This window comes from Hemiscyllium ocellatum, chromosome 23 (genome assembly GCF_020745735.1).
Source record: "Hemiscyllium ocellatum isolate sHemOce1 chromosome 23, sHemOce1.pat.X.cur, whole genome shotgun sequence".
In the NCBI taxonomy this organism is placed as follows: domain Eukaryota; kingdom Metazoa; phylum Chordata; class Chondrichthyes; order Orectolobiformes; family Hemiscylliidae; genus Hemiscyllium; species Hemiscyllium ocellatum.
Genome location: NC_083423.1, coordinates 43,164,000 through 43,182,804, shown reverse-complemented (window position 1 = coordinate 43,182,804; position 18,805 = coordinate 43,164,000). Strand labels below are relative to the sequence as shown.

The following is an 18,805-nucleotide window of genomic DNA, read 5'->3' as shown; positions in this document are numbered from 1 at the left end:
TGTCACCTCTTCAAAACTACTGGACCTGCTTTATCGCGTGTAGTAGGAGTGGTTAACAAGATATAGTTTATTGCATGTCAGCAAACTAATAACATTGTAACATGAACTTTGAAGACAATGAAATGTTAGGTCTCATTCCTGTAAGATCCTGTTCTGCTCACAAGTTCACACAGCATCATCTTCGTGGTTGAGTGCTTATGGCACTACTTGGTATTAACTCTTTCACTGTCTTATAAAACATCTCCTTCCAAGCATTTTCCATTATTAGCACTGTATTTTTGTATTCAAAATTATATTTACCACAGCACCATTTCCTTTCCACAGGCCTCTGATTTGACAAATTCTAATGATCCATCCACTATTCTTCTACAATGCATTCTCTTCAGACTTAGAAAACTACTAGGTTTCCAGATGTCTTTGATTCGTTTCCTGGTGGTCCGAAGTCTAGAAAGACCTCTAATCTTTTGACTTTCTTTCACAGAGGATGTTTTTCCTCTTGAAACATGCAATTACTTATTTGCAGGATCCTGAGCCTCTATCACATCAATTTGTTCTTTGCTGTATCTTAAATCATTAGTTATCAGTCATCCTTTCTCAGTGATGGCTTCTGTTGAGTTGTACGTATCAAATCTTCCATCTTTGTCAGCATATTTTTATTCTCACTTTGCAAAGATTTGTGCTGGCACACTTAAACCTTTTGCTTCAACACTGCTTGGTTTAGGCCCTCTCATTCACTTTGGGTGGTTGCATTACTGAACCAATATGTTAATTTCCTCAGTTCTACTATTTGAGGATTGGCAATGATCTCTGTCACAGATACTGAGAATTCAACCTCGGTAGATTAAGAAAGTCAAATATTCTGTTAGAACTTGCCTCCTTTGAGTCACGTCAGGACTTAACATAAGAGTTATTGGTTCACTATGTTGAGTTCCATCAATTATACAACTGTCAATTGACTCAAGTGGTGCACAATATTTCTTGGCTAACTCATTGCTGGTTTCTCCTTGCAAACATTTCTGGTTCTTCAGTGTTGGTAGCAGTGAAAAACCTTTTATTCCAATCTACTGTAGCCACACCTTCCCATCTTGGTGACAGCAGGAAACAAACTTCTTATGGCAATAAAAATAGAAAATCAGATCCAATGAGACTAATTATGTTCTCCCATGAGTCTAAGGAACCTGACATAATCCTTTGCCAACTGTTCTTTGGTTAATTATTCAACTTTCTTGACTGTTCCTTTCTATAGTTTAACTCGTTCCACTATTTGAAGAAAATTGCAGTTAAGTCATGCCTTCCGACTCAAAAGTGAGAAATCGTGGTTGTTGTATTTGTGAGTTTTCCGCTATTTGATGTTCCTTCTTTTGGCAAGTTGCTTGTAGCATATGTTTAGTCTGAAGCATTTTGCCTCCTGGATCATACAGTTGCACTACGGCCAGAGTTGTTTTGTAACCATTGGTCACTAGTGATAACATAGTGGCACTCACCTCACTGCCTTGAGTTTGTGAGATGACCATAAATATTAGCTGGCCAAAATGCAAGGGCTGCATCATCTATTTTCCTCAGGACCCCTTATTTTTCTATTCTTGTAGATTATTGCACTCACTAACTAGTTTGCTTGGGAAGTTATTTGATTTCTTGGTTTTATGAAACTGTGCCCCCTTTCTGTACATTTTCTGAAAGTGGCCATAATGTAACAGAAAGTATTCACTTTAAACAGCTAGGCACTACCAGAGCTTGGGAGGCTTCTTTGATCCTGATCTCTTGTGCCAATGTTTATCATTTTCTCTTAGCATTGATCTGTGTTGTTACTGGACTTCTGATTCATTCAGCACCTGAATGGCTTTATCTAGAACTCAACCATCTTTACATTAAATCTAACAAATACTCAACAGCAATTACTACAAAATTCTGCCTCAAATAATTCTGACTTAAAATCGTAGTCAGAGTTTTTCATTAATTTCCGCGGTCATTAATGAACACATCAATGAATGTTCCTGAATGCAAAATTTGCACCTTCACGAATTTTATTAGCTCTTGAAATTAATATAATTGTGAAAGGTTTTCAGTATATCTTCAAAAATATCTGCTACAATATCATCAGCTATACTCCAAATCATCTATTTACTTCTTCAGAATCTGATTTAAGGTCTAACTGGGAAGCCACTCCATATATTAAAAGTTAGTTCCTCCAAGATGTCCAATGTGTTCAATTGATTCATCTCTGAAATTAGTTCCTCCTGGAAATATTATTTCAGATGCCACATCTTTCTTCTTTTATAGTGACAGCAGTTCTGCTGCTCTTTTCTGCTATATGGAAGGATTTTCTCCACAGCTAAAATGAAGGATTAATGCTTCTCACAGTAAAACAAAGGATTTTTTTTCCCACATTCACTGCATGAATCCAGTCATTTGTGACTTTAATATTAATTCCTGCATTAATCAATAGGTTTTATTGAATGTCTCACACTCCTCAGATTTTAAATAATTATTCCCACTTTTGTCATGTATCTTACAAAGGATTTACACCTTTTCTGTGGCCTGAATAAAATCTCCTCAATTTTCTGTCCCACTACAGCAATTCTGCTCAGTTTTTTTAATTTGTCTATTGTCGTTGTTTTAATTACTGGTTTTGCAATGTATGACAATGCTATCACTTTAAAAAGGTTATTTTGTCCTGCACTTTTTTTTGAAGAGAGGTTAGAAAAGCAGAGATTCCAAAGAGTCTAGGGAGCTATATTTTTTGTAAAAGTTTAGCAATGGAAGAGGAGAGGCCGATTCTTCCATTTCGGGTTTTCTAGTTTTTTTCAGTAGTCAGAGGAGGTGAGAGTATCAGTAGAGTTGCAAGCTTCAGTAGATGATTCCTAACTGACTTTCTCTGAAATCTCTCTGGATGTTGTTCCCTCCTGCCTATAAGAACTATGTTTGCATTTACCATTTTGCCAAGGGGTGTGTTTATAGGATGTTACTAAATGAGCACAGTTAATTAGTTAAGTTGCTGTATCGCTTCAATTAAGTTTTCCAATGGTTAAGTCTTCCTAAATTCCACTTCCTTTTGTTCATGTTTCAACTGTAGTGTTTAGATAAATTCTGTTTTGCTTAAAGCCAGTAGGTTTGACCAGTTCCATTACACCATCACTTCACATCTACCTTTAAAATAAGGAAAGGTTGGGATCCAGGCTACTTTCTTAAAATATTTTAAGGGGGTCTGGACTGGTCCATAACAGATGTCTCTGGATTTGTGACCTCAAATTATTATTTTTTTTATGGTTATTTACTTCCCTTGCAGTAGTCATGCCTCATGGTACCTGCCCAATATGATAATGACACTTGAACTGATCTGTAAGGAAATTTATAACTTCTCACTTTCCAGCCTGGATTATTTTAAAATTTCTCTTGGCTCAGCAGGGATTCTAAGCTTTATTAACAGTTACATCAATGTCTGTTCACTTATCATTGAACTGTGACTTGGGACCTCTCCAAGGCCTTGTGGTGTAGTCTGTATCTGCTGTGGAGTTAATAAATTCCCTGTCGCCAGGAGGAACTCTCTCTGCTAATTCTCCTGCTGCATTGCATCTCTTACCAAACCTGAATGAACTTCCTAGTTGAAGATTGTCATGAGGATTTCTTCTATAAGGTTCTTGAATCCTCAGATATTCTTTTCTGCTAACAACTTCAAGCTGATTCTGAATTTCACATACTTCCGCTCATTCAGTGTCATATGAGCAGCTAAATCAAGTCAACACCATTGCTTTCAATATTATCTGGGGTTGCCTGCTCACAACGCTGGCTGAGCTTACATAAATGATTTGGATGTGAACACAGGAGATATTGTTAGTAAGTTTGCAGATGATACCAAAATTTGAGGTGTAGTGGACAGTGAAGAAGGCTACCTCAGAGTACAATGGGATCCGATTAGATGGGCCAATGGGCTGAGGCGTGGCAGATGGAGTTTAATTTAGATAAATGTAAGGTGCTCCATTTTGGAAAGGCAAATCAGAACAGGACTTATACACTTAACGGTTAGGTCCGGGAGTGTTGCTGAATAAAGAGACGTTGGAGTGAAGCTTTGTAGTTCCTTGAAAGTGGAGTCGTAGGTAGCTACGATACTGAAGGCGGCGCTTGGTATGCTTTCCTTTATTGGTCCGAGTATTGAGTGTAGGAGTTGGGAGGTCATGTTGTTGCTGTTCAGGACATTGGTTAGGCTACTTTTGGAATATTGTGTGCCATTCTGCTCTCTCCCCTATGGAAAGGATGTTGTGAAACTTGAAAGAGTTCAGAAAAGATTTACAAGGATGTTGCCAGGGTTGAGGGGTTTGAGCTATAGGGAGTGGTTGAATAGGCTAGGGCTGTTTTCCCTGAAGCATTGGAGGCTGAGGGATGACATTATAAAAGATTTATAAAATCGTAAGGGGCACGGATAGTATAAATAGACAAGGTCTTTTCCCTCGGGTGGGGGAGTTCAGAATGGAGGGCATTGGTTTAGGGTCAGAGGGGAAAGATATAAAAGGGACCTAAGAGGAAACCTTTTCATGCAGAGGGTGGTTCCTGTATGGAATAAACCGCCAGAGGAAGTGGTGGAGGCTGATACAATTACGACATTTAAAAGGCATCTGGATGGGTATATGAATAGGAAGGATTGAGAGGGAAATGGGCCAAGTGCTGGCATATGGAACTAGATTAGGTTAGGATATCTGGTCACCATGGATGAGTTGGACCAAAGGGTCTGTTTCCATGCTGCACATCTCTATGACTTTATGTTGAAGATTGCTGCCACCATCTTGTGGGCGGCACGGTGGCACAGCGGTTAGCACTGCTGTGTCACAGCGCCTGAGACCCGGGTTCAATTCCCGACTCAGGCAACTAACTGTGTGGAGTTTGCATGTTCTCCCCGTGTCTGCGTGGGTTTCCTCCTGGTGCTCCGGTTTCCTCCCACAGTCCAAAGATGTGCTGGTTAGGTGAATTGGCCATGCTAAATTGCCCGTAGTGTTAGGTAAGGGGTAAATGTAGGGCTATGGGTGGGTTGCGCTTCAGTGGGTCGGTGGGGACTTGTTGGGCTGAAGGGCCTGTTTCCACACTTTAAGTAATCTAATATAAAACCCATGTGCAGCTACATTACTATGGGTGGTGCTGATCAACATCTTCAGGCTCTTACACATCCATACACAACACTAACCTCTGCCATTTTCACAGGAGCATGAATTTGCACATCCATGGGTTCCTGAAGGAAATGCACATGATAAAGCATAGCTGCCTTCAGTCCAATCTGATTCGCATTAATGAGAGGTCTACAGCATGACCTGTGCACTGTAGACCCAGCAGGAGAAAGTCTACACTCACTAGAGCTTCTTGTAAAGTATAGTTTCCTTTTGGATATGGTCACAAGACATCTTTGGGAGAAATCAAATGTTATTTGGGAGAGGTAAGGTTCCTCCTGGAACTGTTAAATATAACATGAGAGGGTGTAAAAAGTTAATCAAATCATTGGAGCTGTCAAGGGTAATGTCAAGCATTTAAAATGGCTGTCCTTTAATTATTTGCAAAAACCAGCCGCACTGTTTAAAAAAAAAGTCTTGCTATTTGATTTTGTCGCTTGACATGTTTGAGAGTTATCATTATAAAAATAATGCTATATGACTGACTTCATAACCTGTTACAATAGGTGTCTGTCAGTTCATAGTTAGTTGACAGCTTTGAATTAGGGATTATGAACACATAGTGTATTTTTAAAGAAAGAATTTAGCATCTGAAGGAAGTTAAATGTAGTTTTTTTTTAAACAAGTGGGAATTAAAAAAGAGAATTCATTAATAAACACTACAACTTTATTTCATCTCTGAATGAGCCCTGAGCTCTGCCATGGTCTGTACTGGGAGTAATAGCACGTGAGGTGTAAAAAGGTGGTGGGTAGGGAGGCCATGAGTTGATGTTACATTGGCTTAAGGGTTATAATGGATCCTGGTAGTGGTGGTGGGGGTGTTGGGGAGCCATAACTCAGCATGAGGAGTTGGATGGAGGAAACATGAGATAGGGAGTGTGAGACAGAGGGAGAGAGAGCGAGAGTGAGAGAGAGGAGTGAGAGAAAGGAGTGGAGCAGGGTTTGAATGAATGAGGGTTGGAAGGCTGTTTTTGTTCTAACAACTTCAAGAAAGCATTGGAGCAGCAAGACAGGCCTTTCAGACGATCCACTCCCACAACTGGCTATTCCTGAACTCTTTCCAGTGGCAGTAGCTTCTTACCCCCTCCCCACCAACACCTCACAGACCCCTCCCCCATCACACCCAACAGCATCACCCTCAAGTGGGTGAAATTCCACGGTACTTTTCATTGGGTTGGGTCTGTGCTGGAAATTGTATCCCAAGCCCAAAAGTGAAAACTCAAGAAGTTTACAATATTCAAACCACATTGTTTCATCAGTTAAATGAATATCAACTAACAAATGGCTGTATCCAGGATTCCTGCCCAGTAAAATGTAATTGTTTAGAAAAGGTGATTATCTAGTTAGCAAAAAACTATAATGTAGAATTTCTCACCCATCATTTCAACCAGAATGCCTAATGCAATCAGTGATTGAAAGCTTCATGTTCAAATACTGCCAACACATAAATAAATGATGGAGTGCTTACCATAGAGTCACAGAGTCATAGAGATGTACAGCATGGAAACAGACCCTTCGGTCCAATCCGTCCACGCCGACCAGATATCCCAACCCAATCTAGTCCCACCTGCCAGCGCCCGGCCCATATCCCTCTAAATCCTTCCTATTCATATACCCATCCAAATGCCTCTTAAATGTCGCAATTGTACCAGCCTCCACCACATCCTCTGACAGCTCATTCCATACACATACCACCCTCTGCGTGAAAAAGTTGCCCTTAGGTCTCTTTTATGTCTTTCCCCTCTCACCCTAAACCTATGCCCTCTAGTTCTGGACTCCCTGACCCCAGATAAATGCCTATTTATCCTATCCATGTCCCTCAATTTTGTAAACGTCTATAAGGTCATCCCTCAGCCTCCGACACTCCAGGGAAAACAGCCCCAGTCTGTTCAACCTCTCCCTGTAGCTCAGATCCTCCAACCCTGGCAACATCCTTGTAAATCTTTTCTGAACCCTTTCAACTTTCACAACATCTTTCCGATAGGAAGGAGACCAGAATTGCATGCAATATTCCAACAGTGGCCTAAGCAATTCCTGTACAGCCGCAACATGACCTCCCAACTCCTGTACTCAATACTCTGACCAATAAAGGAAAGCATACCAAACGCCTTCTTCACTATCCTATCGACCTGCAACTCCACTTTCAAGGAACTATGAACCTGTACTCCAAGGTCTCTTTGTTCAGCAACACTCCCTAGGACCTTACCATTAAGTGTATAAATCCTGCTAAGATTTGCTTTCCCAAAATGCAGCACCTCACATTTATCTGAATTAAACTCCATCTGCCATTTCTCAGCCCATTGGCCCATCTGGTCCAGATCCTGTTGTAATCTGAGGTAACCCTCTTCCCTGTCCACTGTACCTCCAATTTTGGTGTCATCTGCAAAGTTACTAACTGTATCTCTTATGTTTGCATCCAAATCATTTATGTAAATGACAAAAAGTAGAGGGCCCAGCACCAATCCTTGTGGCACTCCACTGGTCACATGCCTCCAGTCTGAAAAACAACCCTCCACTACCACCCTCTGTCTTTTAACTTTGAGCCAGTTCTGTATCAAATGGCTAGTTTTCCCTGTATTCCATGAGATCCATGCTAATCAGTCTCCCATGGGGAACCTTGTGGAACGCCTTACTGAAGTCCATATAGATCTCATCTACTGCTCTGCCCTCATCAATCTTCTTTGTTACTTCTTCAAAAAACTCAATCAAGTTTGGTATGTTGACTATCCTGAATCAGTCGTTGCCTTTCCAAATACATGTACATCCTGTCCCTCAGGATTCCCTCCAACAACTTGCCCACCACTGAGGTCAGGCTCACTGGTCTATAGTTCCCATGGCTTGCCTTTACCGCCCTGCTTAAACAGTGGAACCACGTTTGCCAACCTCCAGTCTTCCGGCATCTCCCCTGTGACAATCGATGATTCAAATATCTCAGCAAGAGGGCCAGCAATTACTTCTCTAGCTTCCCACAGAGTTCTTGGGTACCACCTGATCAGGTCCTGGGGATTTATCCACTTTTAACCATTCCAAGGCATCCAGCACTTCCACCTCTGTAATCTAGACATTTTGCAAGATGTCACCATCTATTTCCCTAAAGTCTATATCTTCCATATCCTTTTCCACAGTAAATACTGATGCAAAATATTCATTTAGTATTTCCGCCATTTTCTGTGGCTCCACACAAAGGCCGCCTTGCTGATCTTTGAGGGGCCCTATTCTCTCCCTAGTTACCCTTTTGTCCTTAATTTTTTGTAAAAAAAACTTTGGATTCTCCTTAATTCTATTTGTTAAAGCTATCTCATGTCCCCGTTTTGCCCTACTGATTTCCCTCTTAAATATACTCCTACTTCCTTTATACTCTAAGGATTCTTTATCCTGTCTACACCTGACATATGCTCCCTTCTTTTTCTTAACCAAACCCTCAATATCTTTATTCATCCAGCATTCCCTATACCTACCAGCCTTCCCTTTCACCCTGACAGGAATATACTTTCTCTGGATTTTCGTTATCTCATTTCTGAAGGCTTCCCATTTTACAGCCGTCCCTTTACCTGCGAACATCTGCCTCCAATCAGCTTTCAAAAGTTCGTGCCTAACATCTTCAAAATTAGCCTTTCTCCAATTTAGGACTTCAACTTTTAAATCTGGTCTGTCCTTTTCCATCACTATTTTAAAACAAATAGAATTATGGTCGTTGGCCCCAAAGTGCTCCCCCACTGACATCTCAGTCACCTGCCCTGCCTTATTTCCCAAGAGTAGGTCAAGTTTTGCACCTTCTCTAGTAGGTACATCCACATACTGAATCAGAAAATTGTCTTGTACACACTTAAGAAATTCCTCTCCATCTAAACCTTTAACACTACGGCAGTCCCAGTCGATGTTTGGAAGGTTAAAATCCCCTACCATAACTACTCTATTATTCTTACTGATAGCTGAGATCTCCTTACAATTTTGTTTCTCATTTTCCCTCTGACTATTGGGGGATCTGTAATACAATCCCAATAAGGTGATCATCCCTTTCTTATTTCTCAGTTCCACCCAAATAAATTCTCTGGAATATCCTCCCTCAGCACAGCTGTAATGCTATCCCTTATCAAAAATGCCACTCCCCCTCCTCTCTTGCCTCCCTTTCTACCCTTTCTACTGTTGTTATTGCAAATTCCTCATCGCTTCTAACTGTCTTCCCAACCGATTCATTCGATCTGATAAGATTCGCATCCAACAGCATTTATGGCAGATATAATCCGCAATAACCCTTAAACTCTCTTTAAACTCCCACATCTGATAAGAAGTACATATCACTGAAAAGGCCATTTTTGCTCCTTCACAATCTACAGACCCAGAAAATAACACCGTCTTATTCCTCTACAGACACAACCTCAAGTTAAATTAATAGCTATGGCTTATATTTTAAGTATAATCAAGAGACTTATCTCCAAAAAAATATATAATCAAGAAAGAATCCACTATACTCACTACTGCAGCCTTTCTCTTGGACAGACTTATATTTTTTCTCAATGTATTGCCACATGGACAGAGTCAAAGGATGATGTAGCAATACATATTCATAGTACTTTTGATCTAATATAGAACAGAAAAAACTGATTCTGAAATGTTATTTATTTGGAGGGAATAAACATTCCACATAGTAATACAATCTAGCAGGTTTAGCTGTTCTGCTTAGGGCTAAATTTTAATTCTTATTAAACTTGATCTGTAAGTTGCAATTCAATATATGTGGTCTGTCCAGCAGATATATTAGCCAAAGAAATTTAAAGTATAAATTTCTGGCTTTGCCTGATTAGAAAAGGATCCATTGTTCATCCTAGGACTATAGATTATTTGAAATATACTTTCACATTTTTTTAAGGTGTAACCTTGTCTGTAAATTTGCACCATAGACTGGGAATGAAAGGAAGTCTCTGGAGTATGTATGAATCACAATATTCGCTAAAACATAATGTTTACGGTATGTAATAAAGATACATAAAGATACAGAACAAATGGTATAAAAATAATTCCACCCACAGGTGTTAAATACAAGTTGCATTCCCATTAAAAGGCAAGTCTTTGTTATTTTGTGAACATGAGAGAATAAAATTTGTAACAATCTTTAAAAGCACATCATTAAGCACAGTTACTCACCACATTGCTAAATAAAGTAGGAACATTTAAAAAAAAAAGCCTCTTCATCTGAAACCTGTTTTAAGGTAAACAAGTCATTACTATACTGTTATGCATGGTACATGTTTGAATAAATTTTCAGTTAATCCAGCTTGCAATCACAAAAAAAAATTACAGAAAAGCAAAACTACAGTGGATGCTGGATTTAAGAAATAAAAGCATAAAGTGCTATAAATCTCAGCACAAAGAGGGAAACAGAATCTTGTGCTAATAGAACATTTTCAGGAATTAAAACTATCTTCAGATCCAGAACTCTCACAGGTCTGATGTGCACACAGCAGGGAATATTCCCAGAAGGTGATTCAGATCCATTGTCCAATTAAGGACAGCAGATTGTTTCTAGAGTTTGCAAGCACAGAGGACACACTTGAAATAATACTCAACGTGGTGGAGTACTGATTCATCAAGTCAGGCAGCATCCAAGGAGCAGGAGAATCGACATTTCAGGCATAAACCCTTCTTCAGGAATGAGGAAGGTGTGCCAAGCACCTCTACATTGGGGAGACAGGCTGCCTGCTTGCGGAACGTTTCAGAGAACACCTCTGGGACACCAGCATCAACCAACCCAACCGCCCCGTGGCTGAACACTTTAACTCCCCTTCCCACTCTGCCAAGGACATGCAGGTCTTTGGCCTCCTCCATCGCCAAACCATGGCAATATGCCGCCTAGGAACCCTCCAACCACAAGCGATGAATGCAGATTTCTCCAGCTTCCTCATTTCCCCTCCCCACACCTTATCTCAGTCCCAACCCTCGGACTCAGCACCGTCTTCTTGATCTGCAATCTTCTTCCCGACCTCTCCGCCCCCAGCCCCACTCTGGTCTATCACCCTCACCTTAACCTCCTTCCACTTATCGCATTCCCAACATCCCTCCCCCAAGTTCCTCCTCCCTACCCTTTATCTTAGCCTGCTTGGCACACCTTCCTCATTCCTGAAGAAGGGCTTATGCCCGAAAAGTCGATTCTTCTGCTTGTTGGATGTTGACTGTCCTGCTGCGCTTTTCCAGCAACACATTTTTCAGCTCTGAACTCCGGCATCTGCAGTCCTCACTTTCTCCTACTGATTCATCAGCCAAGGGAGAATGGTGCATGGTAATGAGCAGGAGGTTTCCTTGCCTGAAAACATGAAACTCCATAGAATCCAGAGTTAACTTTAAGGACTCTGAATGCAACTCCCTCCCGAGTGTATAACACAGTGCTGCCACCTCCACTGGGTCTATCCTGTCAGTTGGACAGGACATGTGAGACATTGTCTGTGAGGTAAGATTCCATGAGTATGATTATGTCAGGCTGTTGTTTGAGTAGTGTGTGAGACAGCTCTCCCAATTTTGGCACTAGCTCCCAGATGTCAGTAAGGAGGACTTTGCAGGATTGACAGTGCTCTTTGTGTCACTGTCTTTTCCTATGCCAAGATCGATGCTCGATGGTCTGTTCAGCTTCATTTCTTTGTTGAGACTTCTTAGCAATTTGTACAACTGAGTGGCTTGCAAGGTCATTTCAGAGAGAAGTTGAGAGTCAAGAACATTGCTTTAGGTCTGGAGTTACACATAGGCCAGACCAGATGAGGGTGGCAGATTTCCATCCATCTGAGCTCCTACAAAAGTGATCTCAAGTGGACACTGAGTTATTATATTTTCTAATTCATGTAAAATACTTCTGATGGCTTTGAATTTAACCTAATTTATTGTAATATCCCTCTTCCTTCATTCCCAGTCCACGGTGCTACTTCACAGTCAAGGTCACATGTGTGTTAGTATGTGTCATGAACAATTTGGATTTTGAACGCAGTAATAAGTATTACCTTGCTTTAACGCTAAAGGATTTTCTGTGAGTTATTTTTAAATTGGCCTTCACAAACAGGGTTTAGGGAAACACACCACAGCCTTTAGCTTAAGGGAAAGACAATAAAAATCACCTCTGTAACAGACGGAAGAGCAATATATATATTCACCTCCCTCTTATTCATGATAAAAGAAATGTTTGCATACCTTGTTGAGTAAAGATTTCTATTGCCTCCCAGATTTCACCAAAAAAAGTCCCATGAACAAATTTGCCAGTGTTCTCATTTTTGTTTTAATACACTGTGTTGAATTATAACACTGTATGCATTTCTGCATTCATGTTACAAATATTTAAAAGAAAACTTTTTGTGCAAAAGAAAAGCTTTTGACTGAAGTCTTCCAGAAATCTGCAGGCTTGTCCAAATACAATGATAGAATACATTGTGATCAAACAGATACTATTCTACTTCAAAAGAAAAGTATAACCAATAATTTTGACCTATAAATCCCAGCAAATGTAAATGTCTGATGTAAAAATAAAATCACACATTTAGGAATCCTTAAGAAAAGGATTAGCACTTCAACTAATATGTAAAATTGCCCTTAAATGGCTTGAAAATGTTTTGTGTGTGTGTTTATTTTAACCAGTCCAATTAATGAATATTTCACTAAATGCTAAATAGAACACATGGGTGATTGGGGTGGCTTTAGTTTAATGTCATTAATAGTTGGGATTGGATGTTATTGGGGAGTAAATGGGAGAAAATTGGCTCCCAGACACTTATTTCGATGTTTTACTGAGGCAGGACAAAGGACAGGTAGTCAAATCTGCACCTGGGAGGCAAGTTGACGTTTTACACACACTAGGAAGTTTTGAAATTTTGGGATAAACTTGGTTTAACCATGGTCATCCAGATTCTCAGGGTCTTGGCCCGGCAGTTGTAGTGAGCCAAAGTTAGCGAGGGAAAAGTGATAAATTCCAACCAGATCAGTATGTGGTTTGGAGGGAAACTTGCCGTTGGTGATGTTGCCATGCCTTATCCTTCTGGGTGGTTTGGCAGTAGATATTGAAGCTGCCTTGGTAGGTTGCTTAGATCTCTCAGTGATCAGACCATCCAAGATGGAGTCCCCATCAATATCAGGGATCAGACATTCCTTATTCTGTTAGGGGTCAACAATTATGGCTTCAATTTGGGATCAGACCCCAAATCCCAAGGTCCCCCATTCTATGGCCACAAGGTTCAGGAAGAAGAGACTCCTTCAGGGATGAGACATATCACGCAGAGGGTAGTACGTGTATGGAATGAGCTGCCAGAGGAAGTGGTCGAGGCTGGTACAATTGCAACATTTAAGAGGAATTTGGATGGGTATATGAATAGGAAGGGTTTGGAGGGATATGGGCTGGGTGCTGGCAGGTGGGACGAGATTGGGGTGGGATATCTGGTCAGCATGGACGGGTTGGACCAAAGGGTCTGTTTCTATGCTGTACATCTCTATAACTCTATATATCTTGAATTTGCAATCTCTTTTGCAATGCTCCCTACCCCAATGGAAATCAAGTCTGTCAATCAGATTATCCTCTAGGTCAGGAACCAAAGTTTGCATGCAGAGAAATCTAGATTTCTGAATGTTCACCAACAACCAGATCCCTGCTCCCAGTATGTCAACTGGTCAAAATTTCCACCTCCCCCCATTCCACCATGAAAGTCCCATATCTATGGATTTCATTTTTTACTTTATGTTTATTCATTTCTTTAAGATGTTTTCTCTTGATAATAAAACACAGGAAAAGATCTGAGGACTTTACAAAATCCACAGAAGAATGATGGTTAAACTGCAAGAACAACTCAAAGTATAAATTGATAATGCAGCGGAGACCTGGAAATGAGCTTTAACCTACTGACGAAACTATATTGCCTTGGTGTATTTAATCGTACTTGGTGCTGGATACTAAATTACAGACAGTTCTAGGGCAAATGACTACTAAAGAAAATACAATTTGAAAGTGCTACTGAGGGAGCCTTCACGAATTGTTGGGTTGCTCTCCTTGGAAAAGAGAAAAATCAGAGGAGATTTGATAGCAGCATTCGAAATGATTAGATTATTTATTTACAGTGTGGAAACAGGCCCTTCGGCCCAACAAGTCCACACCGACCCGCCGAAGCGTAACCCACCCATATCACTACATTTACCCCTTTACCTAACACTACGGGCAATTTAGCATGGCCAATTCACCTGACCCGCACATCTTTGGACTGTGGGAGGAAACTGGAGCACCCGGAGGAAACCCACGCAGACACAGGGAGAACGTGCAAACTCCACACAGTCAGTCGCCTGAGTCGGGAACTGAACCCGGGTCTCAGGCGCTGTGAGGCAGCAGTGCTAACCACTGTACCACCGTGCCGCCCATAAGAAATTCTAGCAGAAAAGATAGGGAGACACTATTCCCACTGACAGAAGGACTGAGAATTAGAGGAATTAAGAAGATTAGCAAAAGAGCCTAGTGTGATATTGGGAGAAACGTTTATGCAGCAAGTGCCAAGAATCTGGAATGCATTGCCTAAGGCTGTGCTGCAGGTAGATTCAGCGATAACTTCAAAAATTGGAGAATTATCTGAAGAGGATATGTTTGCAGAGGTATGGGGTAAAAGCGAGGGATTTTAGAGAGGTAAATCATTCTTACAAAAAGCCAGCACAGTGGGAATGGCCTCTCCCTGTGCTGTAACCACTCTATGATTCTATCACCGAACTACATTGCAGCACACTAAATACTTGCTCAAAAGTAGTTTGTTTAATACAAGTTAAAATACTGAAACATGCGAGTCATTTTAAATTTTGGTTTGGAAAGATGAGAGAAGATGCAAATCATTGTCATTAATTAAATAAGTATTATTTCCTAACTATGGATCTTCACAGCATATATACGTACAGATCAAAGCGGAGATTCTGGCGTTCTTCAAAGAAGTAATCAAGAAGAAATTTTCTCACAAAATCTGGGTTCAATGTATTGTCAATAGCTTCTGTTCTTCCATACTGTTAAAAAGAACATGATTTAATTTAAAGCATAATTTATCTTATACATTTCCTGCTGTATTGAGCTAAGCAAATGCATAACAAATTGTCAGGAAATATACTCTGGATTCAGATTAAATGTAGTGCATCAATCACAAACAATTAATTTGAATGGCCAAATTTTAAATTTTAAATCAGATTTTCCACTCCCTACTATTGCTATAAAAGTAGACATAGCATAAACGTATGTAATACTGATAAACATTGAGTACCAAATAATGCTTTGTGTAATTTACTTCACAGATATTAGCAAACAACATGCTAAATATCAATTATGAAAACCTTGCTCAAGGTTACTAAAAATTCTGGAAGTTAATTGAATATTGAATATGTAATTTCAGATATTTTACCAGAGATTCCCAAATATTATATCAGCAGTGACAGAAACTACAGAAATAGTGTTTCATTATAACTTTTGTCCATCCAAACCCATGTCAACTTTGAGAAATGTTTATTCGTTTTCCCCTCAAAACCATCTACATACCAATGAAAGCAAAATCTGCATAAACCAATGCATTGGACAGTATTTACAATGTAAATATTCCATGACAAATTTAACACAGTAGTAATTTGGTACAATTTCAATGTGCTGTTAAAAAATATGTTCTTCACAAAATTAGGCATTTTAAGCTGCGTGTCTACTCCACCACATGCTGGTAGCCCAATTTTGAAGCAAAGAAAATGGCTTTTTAAAAATATATAAAACCATTCGCTTGTTATTTTGTGGTAGTCAGTCTCTTAGTAAAATTAGAATTATATTGAAATGCTTTCACATCAGTATCCCAGCACCTATGAAAAATAAGATTTAACAGTTTTCTTGTATGCTGTAAGTGAGCGCAATTAGTGAAAGCTCATAACTAATTCAATATAAAGCATACTCAGTCTTTGGGTCAAGCTGTCTTTGAGCACAAAGGCTTTTAGACGAGTGCAAAATATCACCGCAACTGGAGTTATGCTGAACATGACTCACATTTAATATCCAACAGACCTGTGAACTGGACTTTTATGACTGGGACAAATTGTGCCAAAACAGCACAATCAAGCAGAAACTCTAGGCCAGACAGTTTGATGAGGTAGGTTGGTGGCAGCTTTTTTCACTAATTGGACATCCATTAAATGAAAGTTAAATGTTTTGATTTTATATAGACACTTACACAACCTTAGTGCTTTACAGCATGGTCACTGTTGAAGTGTGTACAGCATGATTCTAAAAGATAGTATGTGATCATTGGGTGAATTCTCAGGCATAACAGTGGTGAAAAGTGTCCTGCTCCTCTTCAAATATTTTCTTGTGTTTTGGTCAAATATTTGCACCAGATCTTTCATATCTTGCTGATGACAAGGTGGGACCTCCGTTACGTTTCTCATCCAAAAGAACAACATGCCTCAGAAGTTCAATGGAGTGTCAGGTTCTGTCACTTAAGCTTCTGAAATGGGACTTGACCTCACGATTTCTGATTGAGGGGTGGGAATAGACCAAGTCACTGTGAATAGTTTTAATAATGTTGCTTATCAGTAAGATTGCTAGAAGAATAAAGGGGAAATTGGGAGAAGTTTTCGGACACTCATGGTTGTTAAGACTTCCTTTCTCTCTACTAGCTGTCTTGGCTCCCTTTGAGTCTTGGGCCAGCTGTGAATGCCACTGCATGCTGGCGAGGACTTAGCTATCTTCTAGGGAACAATTTAATTGAGGCAAATCAGGGAGCCTCAACATTCTAGAACAGTGAAAATACTGCCAGGCCAAAGCATTAATGTTCCATATGTAAAGAACCTAAAGGGGGAAACATGTGTCTTAAAGCAGTGGTACATTGCTGGGACTGGCAGAAATCTCACTCCAGCAAAGAGCGAGTGATGGAATGGAACACGGCTCATACAATCCATTCTACCTTTTGTCAGAACATAAGTAACAATTAGCTACATTTACTGCTTGCAATAACAGCTTTTAACCCATACTGATAGATCCACAGCTTTAACTTATTTACTCATGTGTAATATTTCTAGTGATCGCTTTGAAATTAAAGTATAGTCCGCTATTGATTTGTTTTTGAAATGTGGCGTTTGTTAAACATTGTAAAAGGAAGTTAAGTAGTCCAAGTTTTTTCTTCTGCTACGTAATTTTGTGATTCTTGCTTCCCAATCCTGATGAGCCACAGCTGTAAGTCTTTAACTTCCTGGCTTCTTTTAGCAATATTTCAACTGCACTATCAAGTCGCATTTATTATAAGTTGCGTTATTGTTTACATACCTCTCTCCATTCTTTGTTCCCAATTCCTTGTAAATATAAAACACAAACTGTAGGGAAAATGCAGAGCAAAAATTAATTGTAATTCATCACCACAGCATTTTGTACACTGTTTTGACAACTGACACATCGGATGCAAAAAGATATCTTGTTTGTTGAACAACGATGGTCCCATGTTTGCTTTTTGCATTGACTGAAATGAAATTAGGGATGCTACATTAAGATTAATTTTGTTCCTGGCCGGGCTGGCCATGGACAGGTCCGGGCAGCGGGCCGGTGGGGGGGGGGGGGGGGGGTCGTTGGGGCCGGCTGCCTGCCCCTATTCTGCGATTGCGTTGGGGCCCGGGTGTCCTTGGGGGGGAGGGAGCGCGTGGTGTCCGCCGGCGCCCTGGATTTGTTCGGGTGGGCGCCGCAGGGAGTGGAGTGCGTCGTTTCCCCCTCCAACTCTATTTTGGTTTGGTCCCTGCCCTCCCCTTCACTGTTTGATCGCACAGCATTGCCCTTTGGTGTGGGGGGCGCTGCTTGTCGCTGGCCACTCGGGTGTTTTCCCGTCTTCCTGGTGGTGGAAATTGAATGGGGATTCGTGTAATTTGTGTCTTTCGCTGTGTCTCACACCTACACACACACACACACACACCATGGGTGCTGGGGAAAAAAATAAGCACTACCGCAGTTAGGCGGTGGTGTGGGGGTTAATAAAAAACATAAACAAAAAACATTTTTAAAAAGAGTGTTAGAAAAAAAAAAGAAAAAAAAGAACAGAGAGCCTCACACAGCATTGCCCTTTGATGTGAAGGGCACTGCTTGTCACTGGCCACTTGGGTTAAAAAAAAGATTAACTTTGTTGAATGCTCTATGAACGAAAGTGATTCTCTATAGGAATATGACAATTAAACCACGTTGGTTAAGCAATTACACATGAAAAGTTTGAATAAGTGGGAATATTCATCTTCCATTCCAAATAAACATTTAAAGTCTTCAGGAACTGATAAAAACTTCACACAGACGTTAGATCAGAAAAAAAAATTGCCTGTATATGGACTGCAGACTGTAATACTGAATAAGCTAATACGATAGAAATATTAGAAATAAATTTGAGGACAAGAAGCACACAAAAAATGTAATATAATAGGAACAATAATTTGGAATTGTGCATACTGGATAAAAATTGATAAAATAACATGTTAACACCATTATATGGGTAAATCTAACTCAAAATTACTTTACATTGTTGCATACAATTTACAAGCACATTTTCCACAGCAAAGTATGCTGGAAAAAAACTTAAAAGAAACTGAGATGCAAACCTCCAAGTTCCTTGCAGGTTCCCATGCTTAAACATGCAGTGCACATTACTTCACACAATGGACAA

At 40.1% G+C, this 18,805-nt stretch overlaps 1 protein-coding gene across 2 annotated transcripts in view; it reads right to left on the bottom strand.

The window, feature by feature from the left end:
* The window catches only part of LOC132826766 (copine-8), a 359,716-nt gene that overhangs the window by 232,676 nt on the left and 108,235 nt on the right, over positions 1-18,805 (bottom strand). For both annotated transcript variants that reach the window (XM_060842950.1, XM_060842949.1), the window contains exons 3-4: positions 17,437-17,483; positions 15,049-15,152 (exon numbers count right to left, since the gene is read on the bottom strand). In XM_060842950.1, coding sequence (XP_060698933.1) covers positions 15,049-15,152; positions 17,437-17,483 — 151 coding nt within the window. The remainder of the gene's footprint in view (positions 1-15,048; positions 15,153-17,436; positions 17,484-18,805) is intronic.